Source organism: Drosophila obscura, unplaced genomic scaffold (genome assembly GCF_018151105.1).
Source record: "Drosophila obscura isolate BZ-5 IFL unplaced genomic scaffold, ASM1815110v1 contig_186, whole genome shotgun sequence".
NCBI classification, from domain to species: Eukaryota; Metazoa; Arthropoda; class Insecta; order Diptera; family Drosophilidae; genus Drosophila; species Drosophila obscura.
The window spans coordinates 2,782,846-2,805,242 of record NW_024542774.1 but is presented as its reverse complement, the minus strand read 5'-3'; the positions used below and the strand labels follow the sequence as shown (position 1 = coordinate 2,805,242).

At 43.2% G+C, this 22,397-nt stretch overlaps 1 protein-coding gene across 1 annotated transcript in view; it reads left to right on the top strand.

Moving 5' to 3' along the window:
- LOC111080092 (pneumococcal serine-rich repeat protein) overlaps window positions 1–22,397 on the top strand; it is a 40,152-nt gene that overhangs the window by 3,938 nt on the left and 13,817 nt on the right. The window contains 3 exon segments of the mRNA XM_041592850.1: window positions 15,736–15,788; window positions 18,454–19,657; window positions 19,746–21,269. Of these exon segments, the coding sequence (XP_041448784.1) occupies window positions 18,563–19,657; window positions 19,746–21,269 (2,619 nt within the window). The 5' untranslated portion in view covers window positions 15,736–15,788; window positions 18,454–18,562.

The following is a 22,397-nucleotide window of genomic DNA, read 5'->3' as shown; positions in this document are numbered from 1 at the left end:
TGCTGTCTATTTAGTGGCTTTTTTTCGGTTTAATGTTCGGCATGCTGTTGTTGTTGTTGTTGCCGAAATGCGTGGAGCAGCTGAAAACTGGTTTTAAGCCAAAAGAATAACAACAACAAAAACAAGAAACACAAATATTTGTAGTCGATCTTGCGACTACGGAATACCCACTATGTACACACATATTGAATACATTTATCACCTATATTTACTCGAGTTGGATGATACACTTGAAACTACCTCAGGAGTTTTATTTTTCATTTGATTTATGTCGAGGCAATCTCCTACAGTTTCCTACTGCCTGCTTTACTTATATACCCGAATCGGATATACCCTGGGTGTAAAAAATAAAATAAGTACAGGGCTGCCATTTTTGTTTTTCGCAGCTTAAAAGTTTGCTCAACAACCAAACCCCACCCGCCCCACAGCGAATTGAGAGAGAGAAGAGAGTAGAGAGTAGAAACTTCTGTGTTAGAAGTTTGCACGAGCTTACAGCTGTTTCTTTGATTCGATTTACTTTTTCTCCCGCCCTCCCCCTCGTGTTTGTTCGCAGCTGCTGTTGCTTCTTTCTTCTTTTTGCTCATAGTGTACTCATACATATGTACATACAGACATGCACAATCGTGTCTTCTAGGCTTTAATCTATGCAAATATATAAAAATTCTGTTTGATTATTTATAAGTTTTTGTATTTCTATTTACCGTCGAGTTTTTTTTTTTTTGCTTTAGCTTTTGATACCCTTGCTGAGGTGGGGTATTATGATTATGAGAAGATATTTTCGCTGTCCCCGTAGAAGGATGTACAAACCATCAACAGGTGGACAACAGTCCTCCCTGTACGTACATCGATACATATGTACATTCATACATATATACTTGCATATATCGTTCTGATCAATCAATATCCGATCGTATGCCTTCCATTGGATCGAGTGGAACTGGAAAATCGTATCTAAATCTTCGACATTTAAAGCTTCCTTTCTTGTTATTTATTGTTTTGCCGTTTTCGCGTTTATTGAATTTGAATTTCTAATTATTTTCATTATTGCAAATAATGTATGTATTCCTCAACTTCCCACTCGCTCTCCGTTTTTCTGTTTGTCTCACTTGCTCTTCTTGTCTGCTTGCTAATTGTGTAATTGCATTTCCAGGCCCCCCGTCTTTGACCCTCCCCCTCGTTGATTGCCGTTGCCCGTGCTCGTACCCGTGCCCATGTGGGTGTTATAATTTATTACATTTCTGTTGGTTTTATATTATTTTTGCTTTGAAAAATGAGATAATGGCGGTACGTGCGATTTTGCTTATTATTGGAATTATGGGAATGGGAATTGCGATTATTGTCTTTGCTAATCTGATGTTCTGTAACATTTCCAGGAACATGTTCTGTGGAACATCTGTTCAGGAAGTGGTTTAGCATTCAGAAGAAGATAAAATCCATAATCTGAGGGAACTGGTTGCTCTTTAATATACACTCCGCTTCGTAGAACTCTTCTCTACGAAGTTAAACAAATAAATTATCTGAATAAGAAGCTCCCCGAGACCATTACCGGGCTTCAATTACTCTCCATCTCAACTTGTCATAAATACTCGTATGTACATACATATATCAAAAAAGTAATTATCCGTCATCTGGGCTAAGCAATTATGAAACTCTCCGAAATGGGATCTTCTAACCTGTTCCCTCCATATGTTTCTGCGTTTGGTATTGCTTCCCCTAGAGTGGAAATTTACATAAATTATATTTAAAGCAGCCAAAGCAAATGTCGAAAATGGGAAGGTTTAATGGAACTGCAATATATTTGCAACCAAAGATACGAGTTCCAGTCATTGCTCGGCTCTTCTTATCATCTCGTCTCTGGCTTGTTTGGAGAGTTTATGGATCCCCCTGTATCTTATCGAAAAGGCCTTGTTCTTATGATTATGATGACAACTCTGGCCCTCTGCTGCACCCGCCGCTGGCCAGAAGTTGGGCAAAAGTTTTGGTCTTATTGCCTTTCATTTATCATCATGATTCCTACATTACCCGCAAATATTTTACCGGCAAGTTGCCGCCTCTGCTGCTTGCTGGTCTTGGCCTGGCCCAAAAGACGGGCCCAGCCGGTGTCCGTTGCTCGCATTGGGCTTCTGACCCACTTTCGAAGTCCAACCATTCCCCTGGCATTCTGCAGCCTCTCATGAGGGGCACTCCACCCCACCTCATGCACAAATTCAAACAAATGCATTTTTGCGGCACTTGGCCAACTTTTTGTGTATGTTTGTGGCCGAAAGTGAATGTATGTGTATGTATGTATGGGTGGTACGGTACGTCTTGTCTCTGGTTGCGAAAAGAAAGCCGTTTCCTTGGTTTGCTTGGCTTTCACTCGCATCACGTTTTTTGCCAGCCCAGACAAGCAGAGCAACCGCCACTCGTCGTCGCCGTCGTCGTCAATCCCTCCTTCTACTCCTACTGCATTCATCTGCCACCAAGCAACTTTATTGCTTCGCATGCCATTATCCAGATGCTGTAAATATTTTCATAAGCACACGCATTGCTATCCCACACACCCTCCCTCCACGAGGAGAAATATGTATACTCGTGTGCATTCCCCATCCCACTCTTGCCACATGATAAATTCCATTGTATGGGGCAGTGCATTGAGTTGGTGGGAGTTCTTGTCGGGCAGAGGTTATATTTCTATACGATTCTTCACTGCGAAATCATAAATTAAAGATTTCAAAAGAAATTGATCCATTATCTGTGTTATTTCGAGTCGTTCAATATATGTATGTATAACGATACATCCCTTAGATTTGTTTTTTTAATGGGATCCAGGGACTTAAACTCCGATACAGAGAGATGTCGAAGAACTTCGCTTACAATGTAATCTAAGCTTTACATTATAAAATGCAATAATCAAGTTGTCAGCCATAATAAAAATAGTTCGTGGTTGGAAAAGCACACACAAAGTATACCCCACTCCATGAAGATAGCTATATATTTCCATTGGAGATTTGATATATTTGAATTATTTATTCAACTCTACCCTTAACTGCAACTGGTTTGCAACTTAATGAACTGCTGACATTAAATCGAATCAAATCCAATTCATTTACATAATGATTCCAGTCTGTGAAATATGTATATGTTTTGGATACAAAAACACAACAAAAAACAACTGTGAAATCCTTCAATAAATTTTCCACATTTGTATCTATTTACTTTTTATTAGTTGTGTATTTTGAATACATAAGTTCAGCAATTGCGCTTAAAAGCATTTTAAATTTATACACGACTTTTACACATTTCTACTCTCTGTTTTTCGGTGTTTGTTTTAGTCTCTCTCTCTCTCTACCATTTATCTTTCGGTTTTTCAATAATCGTACGAGTATTTATTGAAACATTAACAACGCGAAATTGCCCCGTAGGAATCGAACATGCCATGCCAATCACGATTATTTTGTATGTACACAAAAAGCCAATTCATTTTGGCTTTGCCAATAAAATATTTAATTGTATATTTTTGTTGTGTGGCGAGAATGGGAAAAAACGACAATCAGGCAGGAGAACATTAATAGAATTAAAGGTAAAATGGGAATGATTGGTAAATCTGTAAAATATTGAAAAAGAAAAAAAGTACCTTCAGTAAATTGAAATTATTGATTTATTGTATGGGGAAAACAACCGCCCAGCCTTATAAATATATTTATTAAAGTTATTGTTTTTGCTTTGAATTTAATCCAAAGTTTTGTATCCTAGAGATTTAAAGATATCAATAGTATACATAAATAGATCTAATAGATAAATAGATAGAACCACAGATATTTTTAGTATTCTTTTCCTTTTGTATTTTGCTTGTATTATTTTTGGGCAAGGCGAATCCGAATCCGAATCTCTTTAAAAACGTTAAATTAATTCTTGGAAGACACCGCATCTGGTCTCAAAGCTCTCTTTCCGTCTCCCACAAGCCGACACTCATGGTTATTCAATTGCTTCGCCAAAAGTCAATGCCAAAACATCCATCTCATTCCTCCGTCCAGGTCCCACAACTTCAGCCGCTTGCACATCCTCAGCAGCTTCCCCCAGATACAGTATTCAGAAATGCTTCATTAATTGCAGCTGAGGAGCATATAAATACACTGATAAAAAAAAGAAGAGCAAAATACCAATCGAATTAAAGTGAATTATTAATTCACAGTAATGAGCATACATATACATATGTATGTATCTGGCAAATTCTATAAAAATCGAATCGTACAAACATTGTACGTATATTATGTTACATCTACTGCATATCTTATTCTTAAACTTATATAATGGTTAAAGTAATTTCTCTCAGTGCAGCTGAGAGCATTCTCAGGCTGTGCTTAATTGTCCCTCCAGTCTCCCATCTGGTGCTCTTCCTGATATCGCCCACGTCTGCGTGCTTGCGGATTCGTAGGGTTGCTGCTGTCGCTGCAACGGACTTGTTGGAGCTATAAATATGCAATTATGTACATACATAAATATGTATGTATGTACATACATATGTATGCTCAACATGTGCCCCAAAAGAGAAGGAGAAGAGGCAGCTTTGAAGCTGCCTCCCACGCCACAGGGCTTGCACCAGTCTCCCCTTCCTTTCGCGGCCGGCATAAACAAATTTTGCAACACAAAACCTTTTTAAATATTTCACGGATGTGCACGTAAAGTGTAGCTGTTGAAACAGTGCGAGGGGGTATTGCAGGGGGACGAAGTTTATTAGGCAAACCATTTGAGCCTGCAGCACGATGATGGGGGAGAGAGCAACTAATTAAACAGCTGGCAGGTTGCCCCCCCTTTGCTCTACAATACGCCAAACCAGCGGCGCGCAGGCAACTTTTTAACGCGCTTATCTCGGTGGCTCACACACACACACACACACAAACACACAATGTCTTTCTCGCTGCCTGTCCTCGCCAAAAGAGTGAGGGGGGGGGGGGGAGGGCTTCCTTCTGTATGCCCAACAGTTTGTCCATAAACTTTTGCCAAACTGCCACTCCCCACGCCCCACTGTTCGCCTACACACACACACACACACACACACACACACACACACACACACACACACAGTGTATTTGAGCTTTTGTTGTACTTTTTACTTTGTTGTGTTTCGAGAATAGATGGAGAAGCTGGAGGGATAGAAGAATAGTTTTGTTTTTATGCTAATTTAATGGATATTGCTAATGCTTACGAGAAGGTAGACATAAATCAGCATTCATACATGTGTACGTACATATATACATACATCGTAGTAGGTATGAGTAGTTTGTTGAGAGGGCATCCATGTGCCGGTGTGACATGAACTATTTTTCTCCCAGCCCCTGCGCTCGCTAGTTATGTACATATGTATGTAGCTCTCTTTCTCTCAGCCGCGGTGCTGCGCCCTCTTATTCTTTTCCTCAAGAGAATGCAATGAAGTGAAGTCCGCTAACAAAACGGTTTGTTTTTTTTTTTGCCTCTTCTCGTCTTCCCTTTTGTGCTTCAGATCTTTTGTTTTGGTCTCCCGCACGTGAGCGAGTGTGAGCTTTTGCCTGTGCCTGTGCTCCTTTGGTTGCTCCTACTCTTGCTCCCTCTGCCGCTCGGCTGCACTTGGGTCTGGCGGTGAATGCACTTTGGGGAGCTTGCGGTGTCCGCTATTGTTGCTTTTATACGAGGAAGAGAGAGAAAGGGAGAGAGAGAGAGATCCCCTGCTGAACCTCACGAGTGGTTTTGACTCGCATGCCACTGCCACTGCATTGCGTCTGACTGAATGACGGAATACCGAAATGCCTGGCGCGTGCTCTTTAAGCATATAAATTTATGCATGCACTTGCATACATAGTTAACGAATTCCCCCTATACCCCTCCCAATCGTACATATATGTATACATATGTATGTACATATATCCCATCTCATCCCGCTGCACTGACCTTCGGCTCTTGTTCGTGTAATAATTCGCAATATGCAAAGCATTTAACGAAATTTTCGCGGCAATTTTTCAAGGCAATTGCTAAAAGGCGCAGTAACTGCGCCTCAATCAAGCGGAACTGTAACGGCATTTGCAGCCCGCCGCCACCCCATAATTGCCTTCCAAAAGGAGAATGACTGGGCTGAGAGTGGTCGGCTGAGGTGAGGGGCTGAGGTGGAACAGTGGGAAGGAGTGCGAGGTGTGAGGTGCGGCATTTCAATGCCTCGAGTGCAACGACAGTACATACTCAAAATAAACTGTTTGCCTGACCCCCGAAGCCCCTCAATGCAGTCAGTCCACCCAGTACCCCCTCTACCCCTACCCCTTTACAGCTTTTACAAATCTGTTGACAATTTTTGAGGCGCAAATAAAATTTGACTCGGGCAGAATTATGGCGCACATCACAGCAAATTTACATGACGAATCAGGCACACAGGGGAGGGTTGGGTTAGGTTTGCTCTTCTGTTTGGTGGGGCGTCGTGGGTGGGGCCAGTTTAAGGCGCGTGGCTGGCATATTCAATGAGTAATACGCATACGGTTATGGGCGTTGCGGTGTTCATTTTGGTTCCTTGTTACCCGCATGATTACAAAGAAAAGTAGAAGAAGTAAAAGCTTTATGGAAGAACTTTGCATCTTAGAGATGCAGTCATAAATGCAAGCCACTGGGTGAACAAATTGACACGGAATATTGTAAAACTTTCATAGCTTTTTAAAGCTGATACCGCGCTACTTACTCGTTCTCCTTGCCCTCTCTGTCTCTGTGTCTGTCTCTACCCTGTATTTGGACACGAACGTTGATAAGAAATATACGGCCATAAAAGAATAAACGTTTAGCTTACAGTTCATGAAAAGCGCCCATGTACTTGCACTTGCTCTTGAGGTGGGTGGGTTGAATGCACTTCGCACTGCACAAAAGATACTCTTGGGATCAGTGGGGTGGATAGCGAGAGAGAGTCATGTTCAAACAGTATACGAAGTTGGATCATTGGATAACGAAAAGTAATGCAAATGTGGGATGTTTTATGAAATGAAAGGCACATACATACATATGTACATACATATTATGTGCGGATGGATACCTCTGGGAACTGTACGCCCACTGCCATATATAGAGAGAGTACTGACAGAGCTTTCTCTGTGCATGTCAGCATTTTAGCCCTTACACTCAACTTTCGCATGCGCCTAATTAAATCTATATAAAAAAAAACCAATTCATTAATATTTTTCATTCAAAGCTCGCTCTCGTTTGCTTAATTAATAAATAACAAACAGCGACAGAGATAGAAAAGAAAATTATGAAAATTAATTAAATTCCATTTTATTGATTTTGTAAACAAATGTTTTACCATACGGTCACGTCCTTCTTCCTGTTGAAGCTAATAATACAATTTAATCAACTTTTCTTTTTCCTTTTCCTTTTGAAGCCAGTTCGAGTGCTTGATTGAATTTATAACTATAATATAACATTAATAATAAATGCAGCTTTTTTCATTTTCATGATGTGCGTGTTTTTAGTGGGAGAGTGGCTGCCCCTGTGCCTGTCGCTGTCGCTGTCCCTGACTTTGAACTTGAATCTGGGAATAAATTAATATTTTTATGTGCACGATGTAGTACACACGATGTTGTGTACTGCCTACCCAAACATGGTTACAATGCTGTCGATTGTTTCGTGTGTAATTTAAATTTATTTACAAGCCACCGCTAATGAAGTCATCGAAGCGAATCGTGGAATTGCGTAAGGTCTAGACTCTAGACAAAGCCCGTTCCGGAGACTGTGGTGCTGCTGAGACTGTGTCTGTGGCTAGCTGGGGGAGAAGGAGAAGGCCATCAAACAGCATGGCAAACACGAAACATAAAAACTTTTCAACTTTACAGCTGAGTCATCATCCCAGACAGATAGAAAGATCGAAAATCGAATCGCCTCGCCCCGCCTTACCTTGTCATTGTGCCGTGCCATTTGCAGATACAGATTCAGATACACACGACCGAACTCTGGCCAGAGGCTTTTTGTATCGTCACCCTGAGTATACACAACTTTAACTCAGACGATTCTGAATTTAAAATTCGCATTCACCGATCCATATCTTCTAACCTAAAAAGACTCTTATGCTAAGTCATTTCGGTTGTCCGATTGAGTCAGATATGTGCACATTACATACATACATACATATGTATGCATTTGGGTTGGGTTTTCGAACAGAAACGGAATCGGCTGTGCCATATATATGTATATTCATTGATGTATCAACTGAATAATGGTATGTCCTTCGATTGGAATCATCGGATGAATAAGTTTCCATCAAATTATACCCATCCAATTATTATACTTTAGTTTTAAGTTTTTGATTTCTTTTTATTTATGCACACATATGTATGAAATATGAAATATATATGAAATTCAAATTTAAAATTTGCTAATTATCGTTTTAAATTTATTATTTCTTAATATATTTTTCTCTTTGTTACTTGTTACTTGTTATTATTTTTCCCGCTTCCCTTCGAGCTTTGCCACAAAATTAATTGTAGAATTACGAAACATACAGTCACAGACATCGAACGAACACATGTTCCTACGACAAATACTTTCTATAGTGATAAAAATAGTCTGATCTGTTTTTTTTTATCGGAGCTGTTGTCAAAGTTATACTGCGCTTTGGTTTCATTTATCTTTCGCTCTCTCTCTCTCTCTCTCTCTCTCTTGTGTGATTTACAACTCTTGGTTTTGTGGAAACATTTCAATTGCAATCGTTTATCTGAGCAGGCAATCAATCGAAATTGATAGCCTACAAAACAAATACGTTTATCAATTTTGCTCACTCTGGAGGAGAGCTCCTCTCTCCAATCTCTCTGTCTTGGGTTCTTTCTTCTCGACACTCTCTCCCGATTTTTGATCAAAAAGAGAAGTGATTCATTACAGTCTGATTAGAGTCGATTAAGTACGAGTATTCTGGTCTTTGTGAGCGTCATTTGATGAATCAGAACCACACTATTGTGTTGTGTGGTTTCTCTTTGTTGTTCCAACGAACGTAATCGCATTGGCATTGCTGCTGCAAATGGCTCCGGCGAAAAACCCCACCATTAACAGCCATATAAATTATGCAACTCATCAAACAATTATTAATTCAATGCCCAACTGCATTCACATGCAGCTCAAGTAGACAATAACTCAATTAGGAGCAACAAAAATACAATTTAAAAAAAATGTGCAAACTGCAAATGAAAAGTGCATCCGAATGCATTGCGATTGAGCGAACGTCCGTTGGGGGAGGCGTCAATTGTGCAATTGTAATTGATTCCAAATCGAAACTTGTCGCTGGCTCTGGCTCTGGCGTTGGGCTCTTTCCCAAGTGCAATTTATCGTCGAATATGTGTGTACTATGTATATGCAGTCTTTCCAACGTGCCACTGGCCATTGATTTTGTCTGTGTGTAACCTGGTCGGAGCGTAAATGATTGGCAAATCAGAAATAATAATCAGGGTAAGGTTAGAGAGAGCTCAGAGCCAATGCAGACCTCGCCATGGCTTCCATATTTTCTTTATTTTGTGCGAAAATGTATAATTTCTGCTGCTGTGTACTGAATAATATTTATCTGAATGTACGCGGAATATTCGCTTCTGGCGTAATCAAAAGCCAAACAAAGTCTTTCCGCTTTGGCCAGAAGCCAGAAATTAAATTCTTAAACATTTATTGCCCGCCCGATCATTTCCCATTGAGGATGATGTGATGATGATGATGTTGCGCGGGGCACCGGCACCCTCTAAAAGTCACCGACCGAAAATAAGCGCAATTCGTTGAATAATTTATGCGAAATATAAACACATCAATTATTGCAATTGTGGAAGATACAGCAAAAGTGGAATAAATGCACAAGTTAAAACCCCCGAGTGAGCGTTGAAGAGGGTCAGAAATTACTTTAACATTTTACATATCAAAGAAAATATTATAGAAAATGGTTTATTTTGAATTTTCATTGGCATTGGCAAGGGAACAAAGTCTAACAAAGAGAATGAGTGAGTGAGTAAATGGCAAAAGCGTCTTACTGCAAGAGAGTATTCTGGGCTGGGCATAAAGAATGAGGATATCAGGAACCAAGTGAAAATTTATTTTCTACCTACCATTTTATAATTCCGGATGTTCATATTTACAATAGAACTTTTTGTTTATCCGTTACTTAATATTGATTTTATGCTCGAAAATGCTTAATTGAAACATCATTCCGATTTCGATTCCAGTGCATAAACATATTGTACAAATTATTTACTGTGGCTTGTGGGGCGGCTGGGGCAGGTTGTGCAGAAATTTATCCTGCAGGGTTGGCTTTTCTATTTATTATTTGGGTATTATTTTCCTTTTTCATTTGGGACTGTATATATTTTCCCTGACGATGGGTCGGGGGCCTGGGTAAAACGATTAAAACGAAGCAATTATTATTTTACATATTTGCCTTCTGAACTGAAAATGCAGCCATTTATTTACATCTTTATAGGGACGGCTCGCACAAGCATTTATCCACTGAAACCGAACAGAAACCAGAAACTGCCGCCTGAAAGACACCCGTAATCAGTCTCAATTTGTGCTTGCTGCACAAATTTGTGGGCGATCAAGTCAAGTGGTGCCCCAAAAGGGGGCTGTTACTTACCAAATTGCAACCACATCAATCAGAAAGGCTTCTGCTATGATTTGTAGTTGTCAGCTCTCCTCATCTCTTCATTCAAAATGTTTGCTTATCCTTGTACTTTGATTACCAATTAAAAGATTTTTCCTTATTTTCTTTTCAGTAAAAATATGTAATTACATCTATGTATGTGTGTATGTATATTTCCTGCACTTTAATTCAGTTAAATTTTAAGCTACAATTTGTGTGGCAGCTCGCATGGAAAATTGTGAAAACTAATCAGAAATATTTCCATACCAAATAATTCGAATGGAATGTTTGAAATTGATTTGCGGACTGGCATCTGTGTGTGTTTGCACTCGCGTGTGGCCGTTTCAGCCGAACATCATCCCATTGTCTACCTAATTTAGATGCAAACAATAGAAAATTCAGACAGAGATTCATCTTTAAGTTAATAATTGTGTGTGTGCGGGATTTTGTTGCAAGGACTGTAGATTGAATGACGACTGAGACTAATTAAGTGCAAAATAAAGTTGAAGCATTATTTTTTCTTTAATTTTCTAAAAGAAAATATTTCAATTTTATACCTAATCTGTTTGCTTGACTCTAAAATAACCCAAAACCTCTGTCTCTCTTTGTCTATAATTGTATTATACTTCTGAAACGCACTGTACGCTCACCCCTTGTTTTTGGGTATGATTGATGGGGGTCGGGGCAGGATGGCTGTGTGATGGGGTCAGAAGCTCAGGACCACACCTTCTGTCTGTGGGTGTGCGTTTCCGTGTGTGTCGTGACACATTCAGACCACAAAAACCAACGTGTATGCGCATACATACATGAATGTGTGCCAAAGACACACACATATGTGTGCGGATAGATACCTACCCACACCACAAATGTCTATGTATACGTAAATATGTATTTAGTGGCTTTTAACATTTCCAGTGTCAATATTTAACATTGGCATGTGCCAAATTATGTGCTCCATCTGCATGCCACATACCACATGCCACTGTTTGTTGGTCCTTTTGTTGATTGGATTATCCTGTGTCCCCACAGCCACCCCCCCCTCACTCAGATATTTATTTACTTTTTGAGAAGATCAGAGGCGGGCAGAAGAGAACACATTTATGGGCTTAATTGAATGCCATGTAATATAATTGAATCTATGGGAAAATTAAGTGCTTTAATTAATTTGCAGCCGACTTATAATTTATACACACTGAAACATTGCTCATACGCCCCATTGCTCGCTCGCTCGCTGCCTCACTGTTCGCTTTTCCGCTCGTTTTCCATATGCATACAAGACTTTTAATTGCACATTTTTCAATTAAAAACTATACGGCTATGTAGGCGCTACTGACCTGTGGCACTTCCACTCCATCTCTCTCTCTCGCTCTCTCTTTCCCAGTGTTGCTTAGCCCTGCCCTGCCATGCCCAAAAGGGGTTGGATTTTGTTTATACGATTGCAGGATTGTTTAATTGAATTTTCTGTAACAAATGAGAGGCAGAGAAGTCGACTCGAAACAGCGAAAACTCACACAAACAGCATCGAAAGTTCAGAAGTGCAATTAATTTTGGCTGTGTGCTTTTCTGTTTCACTGTAGTTTTTTGTTTTGTTTGCTTTCTGCTTTGGCTTTTGGCTTTTTCGGGGCTCTCTCCATTTTTCAGCGTTTATTCTCAATTAATTTGGCCCGGCTATAAATCAGCCAAAAGCGGTGACAATTTAAGCGATATTTTGTACTCCTTTTTTTCGTTTTTTATATTCTATGTTATTTATGCACTTTTTGTAGTTCGTTTTTTTCGCACTGCAACAAATGGGTTATTTAAACTAAAGCTTAAATGGGAAATGGAAAGATCGTGGAATACATTTTAAATAGAGAATTTTTGTATAAAATAAATGGGGGAAATATTGTGTATTTTAGCCAGAATAATGGCTCTCTATACTGCACTTTCCAAGCAGCTAAGGGCTGCTGCATTTCCCCGCTTCTTTGTGTTTAGTCAGCCTTTGGATAATCATGTCAAGCTGCAGCTGCAACTGTCCACAAAAAGGTAGCTTCAATTGATTTAAGCATCAAAGCATGGAAAAGCGCGCACTCTTAATGCTGCCGTGTGGCAGACTTTTCTCGTTCGTTTTGTCCACCGGCAAAAGTTTTCTTGCTTCTATTGGAACAGTTGCTCTTCCGCTTCTGTCTATCATTTGGTTCTGTTGTTTCTACTGCCTGTCTGTCTGTCTGCCTGCCGTCCTTTGCATTAGATTATGCGCTATCTGCAGCACATCCTCCGGTTGTCCCGCTTCCCTGTCCCGCTGTGCCCCCTCTGGTCTCTGTGCTTCGCTTTTCCTTTACTATTTTATGACATTTTCGAACCGGAAATGTTAGGTACGGAAATTATGTGCGACAGCAAGAACGACGACAGTGAGTTGCCTGCTCTTCACAGCATATTGTTACACATTTATGTATGAAAATGTACATATATATGTACATACTATCTGATTATTATGGTCGCTGCTATTTGGCAGGGAAATAATTTCACGCATGACGTTATCTCCCTCTCTCTCTCAGCGTGGCTTAGGATTTGAGAGCAGTATTTTAAAGTATTTTCTAACCAAAAATGAACTCAAAATTTTGACAGAGAATGAAGAATGAAACAAGTGAGGAAACATACATAATTCTCAGCAAGTTCTTTAAGCACTGATAGCAGTCCCAGTACTTGGCCAAGAGCTTCGCTTCTGCTATTGGCACATTAATGGATGCATGCACATGAGAGAGGAAGGAAGGAAGGTTGCTGTGGGGGCAGAGGCAGCCATGGCAGTTCTGTGTGACAGCTGTGGGTGCAAGACGACTCGATTGCCAGATGTGGCTCTTGTGCTGTTTGTGGCTTTGCCATAAGCGAGCGACAGCTGCCACTACCAGTGCCAGTGCCACTGCCACTGCAGTGGCTTCCTGTGCTAATGCGACATAATCAGAATTGTGATTTTGTAGAAGCCAGTCCAGCACAGCTCCTTCTTGCAGGGGCCTTCAATGTCTATAATTCCAACGAATTTTATTCTTAAAGAGTCTCATCGTTCCCCTGCTTTCGGCCACACTTGCTTCCGCTTCTGCCATCGTCTAGACTTTCAAGTGCCTCTCAAAGCCTCCAAGGGTGTGGCAAATGAAAAGGCTTCATCATGGATACGTGTATCGCATTTTCGACCCTGCTCAAAATGCAACTGGAATGACTACGATTCTTAGGCGATTTCTCACCTGTCCAGACGCCATTGCCCGCCTTGTTATACATATGTCACGTATTTGATTGAGATTCCATTTTGATTACCGTTGATCGCCATGCACTTTGACTTGCTGCCAAGCGAGGGCTAACGGAGAAGTTCGAAAGATAACCCTGACTAAAGGGGCGTCTGTTTAGTAGCTACTAGCGCTATTATTACTAGAAAGTTTGGTTCCTCCTCCTCGTCATCCTCCTAATTTGGGTTGTGTAAGCCACTTCTATGATTATCTATTATCGGGAAAAGTCAAAGCTATTCTTACTTTGAAATGCACTTTGGCTGTGTATGCAAATGCCGATCGGATCGTCAGGCTATTTGGTACTTGGACTGCGTGTTGGCTTCGATTGAAACTTCAATTGAATTGTGTCTCTTACGCTGATCGGAACTGCCTTCGTTTTGCAGGAGGTACATTTATTATTATTGTGATTGTGAGTGGGGATGTCCCCTTCAGTGTCTCTTATACAACAAAAATTAAATCTGTGAGTCTTTAAAAGGAAAACGAATGCCATGCGGATATCCACATGCGATATCCTGCGGGACTTACAACATCCAAAGCTTTGACTTTGTTTGTATCGCTGCTGGCAGCTGAATCACCCTGGAGGTAAGCTTTGAGCTTAACTTAACCTAAGCTGCTTATGCAGTGCGGCTGTCGCGTAATCATTTGGCCTGGGACAACAAACTGTCAGACGGACATGAGATATTATTGTCACTCTGTCTATCTTCTGGCTTGCACACTTACGCAGAGTTCATCCTTTAGTCGTAATAATTGGACAGCAGCAGTACTGCCGTCTCTCTTTGCCCCCGCCCCCTCCCCAATATGACAGATATCACACATACGCTCCGTTGGACGCTTCATGGTCAGCGGATAAATCTGACCCTTAAGTGGTTTGCTGTTTGTGTCGGTGGTGCATGAATTGCATGCCAAAGACGTCAGCAATTGCGTGTTAGTTTCTATTTTCTTTTTTCCATTTTTTCATTTCCTCTTTCGTTTTTTTTTTTTGTCGTTTTTCGTTTGCTATGATTAAACAATTTACTCGTTGTCATCAGGAAAGTTATCATCTATAATCGCTGAGACTTGACAAATGAATTATCTGGTACACTGTCTCTCTCTTTTTCCCCCCTCTCACAGTGTGGCTTGTCCCTGACATGTGTCCTTAATCAATGGGTTGAGTGGGAGAGAGCGGGAGGCCTGTGTACTGTGTGGGCTCTATAAATAAAACATAGCACACTGCTCTGGGCAGCCCTCTGACTCGTACCCTCATGTGTCTGCTCTGCCCTCTGCCCTCTGGTCCACTTGGCCACGCTTAACCCCGAGCCGAGTGTGTACGTTGGTCACGCCTAAGGGTCACACAGCTCTAATTAGCCGCTGACAAATGCTACAAACGAGAATATGCACTACTCGTATATGTTTCTTACCTATGGCAAGGCAATTAAAATGTGTATTAAGCAACCAAAATTATGTTTGTTTAGCTTTAATTAATTTTGGAATTTAATAGCAAAAAATTTGTGCCTTGACTTTACTTTGGTCGCTTGTTCGATAGTATTATATCATTGTTATTACACCTACACCTTTTGTAGATTATCTCTTCTCATGTCCCTTTTTCAGGTACTTTAATCGTGTGGGCTCGCATCTTATTTCCCCAGTCCCCACCCACCCTGTCGCACATTTATTCACTGCCCCGACAAGAGAAATAATATTTTATTTGATATAAATTTATTTTATTCGCATTCCGATGTATCTTAACCCATTGTTACTTTCGAAAATTCCTCCTCCTTTTAATCTGATGTTATTTTGTTACATATTCAAATTCTAATGAATATTTGTGTTTGCTATTTTAATTGTTGGTAAATAACGATACAAATACATACTAAATAATAAAGCATATTTCCATCTCTATTTTATTTGCAGTTACAGTGAAGAACTTTGGCAGTTGATTGAATTTCCTGGCAGATTGAATTATGGTAAGTTTCTGTTGTATTTCTTATTTCATTTGAATATCCTCTTTTGGAATTCATTCGCAATGCTAACTGACTGCTTGGGTGACCAATTAATTGTGTACATTTTGCACATTTTCAGTGAGGAATTTTCCCATTGATTGCTGTCGATGTGGAGGCTGCGATTGAATGATTTGATAGTTTCTCTGGAAGGAGCAGCCAGAGCTCCATCAATCTTTGTTTTGCAATTGCCGGTCTTTTGAACTTCCCCTTAACGTGGCTTAAATGCCGTTTAATATAAAAAAAACGAGACAAATTTCAGCATTTCACAATGCGCGCCGAAAGCGATTAATTCTGGCCGTGGCCCCAAAAGAGAGTCGGTATTGGGGCGGGGGCGCTGTCATGCCACAGCACGAAAACCCCAGTCAGTGTCAGCCAGGCGGCAAATGTGTCTTGTAGATGTCCCCCCTTATGCCCCCACCCTCACATTTTCCTGTTTCTGTTCCTCTTCCTTCTACCAAGGACTTGGCCTCGTGGCAGCCGCTTATGTGTGGCTGTGTGCAAGTAATTTATCTTTCACTTTTTCCACTTCTGCGGCTTGTGGCTCCTTTTCTCGTGCTTCCCTCCTTTGCGCTCGACAATTATGCGTAATGCGCATTTTTTCGTTGCATACTTCGGTGCGTTGTAGGAGCAGAAAGAGCAGCAGCAGAGGTTGAATGTTGGACGCCAGGCGCATGGCATGCCAAAAATTAATATAGCCACATACCTTGAATGTCTCTGTGGGAGCCATCTTAAGCATGAGCAATTCGCTGCCAACGTAATTAAGTTGAACTTAATGGAAAAATGCCATTACCTTCAGCCCTGAACACAGTGACACAGTGTGACCACAGGCATTACTGGGAATATCTGGGAAATTTCAGCCAGAGAGGTCTTTTCAACAGACCTATTGAGACCCATTATTGAGAAAGAACATGAAAGCTGCAGCTGCAGCTGCAACTGTAACTGCAACTGTAACTGCCTGTTCCACATTGTACCCAAATGCTGGCATTTTTAGAGTTCCATAAATGTAATTTATTTACTGAGCTGTTCGCATGGGCAGAATATTTTCCATGTGCTTCCTGTATAATTTATCTAATTTCCTCGAAATTATATTTTACGCTTTTCCATTTATCAATTTGCATAAATTTCCATTGTCTGGGGAATCCTTGGGTCACATCCTGGCCAACTCACACGAATCGATACGGAAAATATCGTAATTGAGGGTGGAATCAGAGTGACCCCACCCGGGGGTGGAGAGTCTGCCGTTGTCCGGGTACTGCTAGCTATTGCGTTGGAACGTAGGCTGCGCATTGAATATTATCCGTTGCATAGTTTCTGGCGACTACACGGGAATTTTCACGATTAATTTCCATTCAAAATTGGCTTTTTGTTGCATTTTCGAACATTTAAATGGATTAGTGCCCAAAAAGCCAAGACCCTAAACCCAATCCCCAAGTGGACTGACTACTGCCTGCACAATGATTGATTGGAGTAGTCAATCAAATTTATGTGCTTGGCTGGGATCGGATAACATTGAAAGCCACTTAATACGGGCATGCCTCAGCTGAGGCTCATAATTAAATCGGAACAGGTACGACCCCAACCTGACACCTAACACACAAATTCTAATTGAATGATAGATGGTGGAAAATAAAAGGAAAACGTTGCCGAATGGCAGAATAAATTGAAACCCAGAGGCATTGGATATTCCGCACAAAAGCTGCTCCCTTCAGGCCAATTGCCATAAATCCAATAAAGCGCACAGATGCGAATGCAAATGCTTCCCCAAATGTTGAATTGAATGGGGAATGGCATCCGTTGAGTTAGCCAAAGTGTTTTTCAAACCAAACTTTAAAACTTTGCGCTTTGTGGCAGCTGTAAATATTTTGGCAACTACGTAAATTGCAATACCACAACATTTCACAAGTTGGGCTGCCAATTAGCACATTTTTTCTCCTTCGGTGGCGCACTAGAAGTTTTCAGCCTTTAAAGGAAAAATCCTTACATACCTATGTATGTATGTGTATGCGTATCGGTCAGTGTCCTTCTTGCTGGCCTTTGCAACTTTATCTGGCTGTGAAAATTACGCATAATCGGATTACACCGCTTTGAAAATTATCAACTAGAAAATGATTTAATGAGTAATATATTTGATTTAATTTATGCAGCCATAGTTTGAAATTAGTTTTCATTATTCTGTCTATAAAATTTATCGTGATGCATCGATAATGCTTGATGAAGTGCCATAAAGTAGTAGTTGATTGTCGCAGGCATACCATGTAACTTTTGTGCTCTTTACTCGGTCGGATCATTGGTTAAAGGTCATTGCTTCAAGGTCAAAGCAATCGACATTCGAATCAACAATGCTCCAAATGTCTTGACTGCAGATGTTCATGTTCCCAGTGTGAATGGGCGGAAAGAAAGGAATAAAACACACACAAAGAGTGGGGCATACAATTATTCGAATTAAATTGTATGTCCTTCGGCTGTACCTTTCTTTCTTTGAGTTTATTCTTTCTTTATTCTAACTCCGATCCCATCTCAGCCATGCCCTTCCTCGATCCTAGGTCTGTGTATTTAGTTTGTATTGATTTGCTTATATTCTGTTAAAATCTGTAATTCTCAACGTTCTGTTTCGTTCGATCTCTTGCAGGCCTTGATCAAGATGTCGCTGCCATTGCCGGGCACGGCTAAGGACCTGTGCAGGATCACCATTTTGCTGTCGAGCCACGTTACAGTTAGCAGTTCCGCTCTGAGCCAGAATGAGGCCACCAATGCCGCCAATGTCTGCGTCGACGGGATTGCAGCCGAATGAAGTGCAGTACCAAGTGCAGGCGCCTCATCACCAGGTCCACGTCCACGCCCATGCCACGCCACAGCAGCAGCATCAGCATCAGCATCAGACGCAGACACAGCTGCAGCAGCAGCAGCAGAAGCAGCAGCAAAGAATACACCAGAATCCGATAGAACTAGACGCCGACAGGAGTCTGCCACAGCAGAGGCACGCGACGCACAACTCAAAGCTGCTGCCGCCCCTGGAGCTTTTGGTAGAGAACAAGATCAGCTACAGCGGCTCGGCCGTCACATATCACCACTCACCAGATCTCAGATCGCATTCCCACGCCCATTCCCGAGCAGCCAACAAACGCAATTCCCTCAGCGCTCCATCGTCCAGCGAGGAGTGTTGTGTGAGTGCTGCGAGGGAGAGCATATTTGATGACGCCGCCGAGAACTTTGTGATCAACTTTCCGGCGGAATCAGCGGCCTCGTCGCAGCAGCAGCACCAGCCACTGTTGCCCCTGTCCGAGACGGTGCCCCTGTTGACACACATCGAGGCCACTGTGGTGGACAAGCAGCGGTCCATTCGGCTCAGCAAGAACAGCGCCTCGCTGATCTTTACAAAGAAAGAGCTGGGTCAGGGCCACAGCCAGAGACGACAGCACCACAGCAGCCTCTACGGCGCTGGCGGGGAACGAACGACACGCAAGACGACAAAGCATTTGCCGCCCACGCGCGGACAGCACCAGAGACGCAGTCTACCGCTTAGCTACAGCCACACGAACGCCAGCAATCTGGTGACCACCGCCGGCACAAATTACGCTCCCAACGGGGCAGGAACAGGTGCTGGTGCTGGTGCAGGTGCAGGAGGCAAGCTTGTGCCGCACAAGCATCATCAGCATCACGGCCTGGGCCTCAACTCACCCACGGCTAACTCTGGTGTGGGTGCTGCTGTAGGCGGCGGTGGAGGAGGAGGCGCCGCACCGCCCACGGCCCACACGGCCCGCAAGCAGCTATCCTACTCCTGGTACGCGCCCGTGTACAGTGCCCTCGAGGAGGAGCTTGAACAGGACTCGAGGGTAAGTTTGCTGCTAAGCTACGCTGTGATAGAGAGCGAGAGAGAGAGAGAGAGATTAATCTGTTGTTTATTTGCCTCTGTTTCCTCAGGATTCGTCGCCAATTCACAATCTGGCAAACACAAAGCAGCACCAACGCTCCGCCAGCCAAAAGGCCACCTCCGCCTCCGCTTCCGCTTCTGTCTCCGCCTCCAACGCTCTGCATGCCACGTCCCATCTCGAGGAGAACGCCCACGAGGCCGAGACGGTTGCTCTGCTGGAGACGCAGACACGCAACAAGATCATCATTTCGTCGGCGAATGGCGACGCTGGCGGAGCAAGCAGCCTCAGCGGAGGAGGAGGCGGCGGAGGCGGCGGATCTGCAGGAGCCCTGGCTGGGGCTGGAGGAGCTGCCTATGACCTGGAGAGCTCGCTGGGACTGTCCGGGGGCGGACAGCTGCCGCGGCGGCGTCGCTTCGAGAACTTTCTCAAGTCTCTCGTGGGACTCAAGGCCAGCAGCAGTCGAGAGCGGGAGCGGGAGCGGGAAAAGGATCGGGAGACTGGCCTGCAGCGTCCAGCCTCGCCAGAGATACGCATCACACGCACACCCTCGGAGCAGGACGTGGTCCTCAGGGATCCAGCCGGCCGCCAGCAGTTAGCCAATGGCCATCCCAGGGGCAGCATCAGCATCAGCGGCTCGAGCAGCTCCCTGAATGTTGTCCAGCACAAGCTGTGGCACATCATGCGGCGCGAGGGCAGCGCCAGCAGCCTCCACCAGGAGAAGTCCCAGTCCATTGTCCAGTACACGGGACTGCGCAAATGCGAGACGGTGCTGGCCCTCACACGGCAGGGCCAGAGCCACAGTCAGCACGGTCTAAGCCTGTCCCAGAGCCGAAGCCAGGGCCACTCGATGGCCGGTCATGGCAGTGGGATCTTCAGCAGCGCCGGCATCGAGCAGATACGACCGCTCAATCGGCTGCGGAACAGCGTGAACAGCATCAACGGCCATGGCGGTGTTGGGGGCGTTGGCACCTGCTCGCGCTGCTCCAGTCTGCTTTCCCTGGCTGCATCCGGATCGCGCTACTCACTGGCCAATGGATTTGTGGCTCGCCCGGACTCGGCAGCCGGCGGAGATGAGGAGCAGCCGCACATCAACGTAAATGCCCAGATCCGACTCAGCGGCGGAGCAGTGTCAGCACCATCCAGTAGCCCCAGTCCACCGTCCAATGTGACCACGGCCACGCTCCATTCCAGCTCCAACAATAAACTGTTCCATGCCATGGAAGGGGAGCAGCACCAGCAGCACCAGCAGCATCAACAGCAGGAGGAACAACAGCAGGAACAGCCAACACCGACTGGCGGGGAACTCGGTCCATTTGGCACCCATCACGCCTATCCTTTGACCGTCAGCTCCCTGCTGTCGATGGCCAGTGCCAATCAGGCGGCCCAGGCCTGTTGCGTGCGGGACGGCATCACCCTGCAACGCCGCGAGATGCTCGCCTCCGCGGATGTCACACCCTCGGCCACGCCCACCAGCAATTTCCAGCCCTTCACCTGCAAGCTGTGTCTGATCGACGTAGAGGATGCGGCCGAGGCCATGTCCCTGCTGCAGTGTGACTGTCAGTTCTGCATCGAGGTGAGTTCCAACCCCGCCCACAGGAAAATTCTATAAATATTTAAACAAGACGGGGACTTCCATCAGAGATCCTTAGATCCGTTCCGCCATTCGATAAGATTCGGATTTTATGCTCTCGCAGCGAGCATAATCGTAAAATAGAAAATGGGAGAAAAGTCCTCCAACAGCCCCAGCGACGGGGATTTTCCTTGTCATGCACACACAGATACACTTTGCCACAGGTGCAGGCATATGTTGGCTTTCTTATTACTGGGGGGCAAGCCACTGGATCTGGAGGGGGGTGGACTCCATCCTTCGAGCACGAAAGAAATTGAAAAATGACGCCAAGGCAGACGCAATATTTCGCAAGTGCTGCTGGGAGCTGGCAACTTCAAGGAATGGCGGCGGGTTTGGGTTTGGGTCTGGGAGGTGGAAAAATGTGTTTCTTGATATTTGATAACTTTGTGCAAACAAACAAACTTATTCTTGGAGGATATTTCGCTCAAATTGTAACCAGAAATGCTTGCTGCTGTCTGCTTTGACATTTATTCGATGCCGTAATCGCACTTAAGGCATGCTGATGCCGTTGTTGAGATATTTTAGAGCACTTAAATTACAATTTTCGCTTGACAAAACAAACATATCCCTCTCACTCACACTCACCAACTCATCATCTCTCTCTTACGATCCTTTCTAAGCGAGTCTCTCAATACGCACAAACAGCACGAGTGCAGCCATAGAATAGGAAAATTTTAAGAATAACGGACAGACAAGTAAAAGCTACAAGGGAAATGAGATAAGAGCATAACAATACACAGCCAGCACAGAATATTATACACAAAATAAATGGGCGATACATGACTGTAGATTATATGTATGTAGTACATTGAGTTGCATGTTGCATAGTACGTTTAGATGCTGGCCTACTGCTAGATAATTGTAGAGTCACGAATGTGTGTGCCTATGTATATTTTAGTATACCTGCGTCAGATCCAAACTTAACTTCAAATCGAATGACGTCACTAAATTTGCAAAATGCCAGACTATTAGCTCCCGTGCGTGGGTTTGATTTATCTATGTACATTTCAGCGCAATTTCAATTACGATATGCGGATCACGAAATACTTTTCCAATTAGTTATAAAATGAG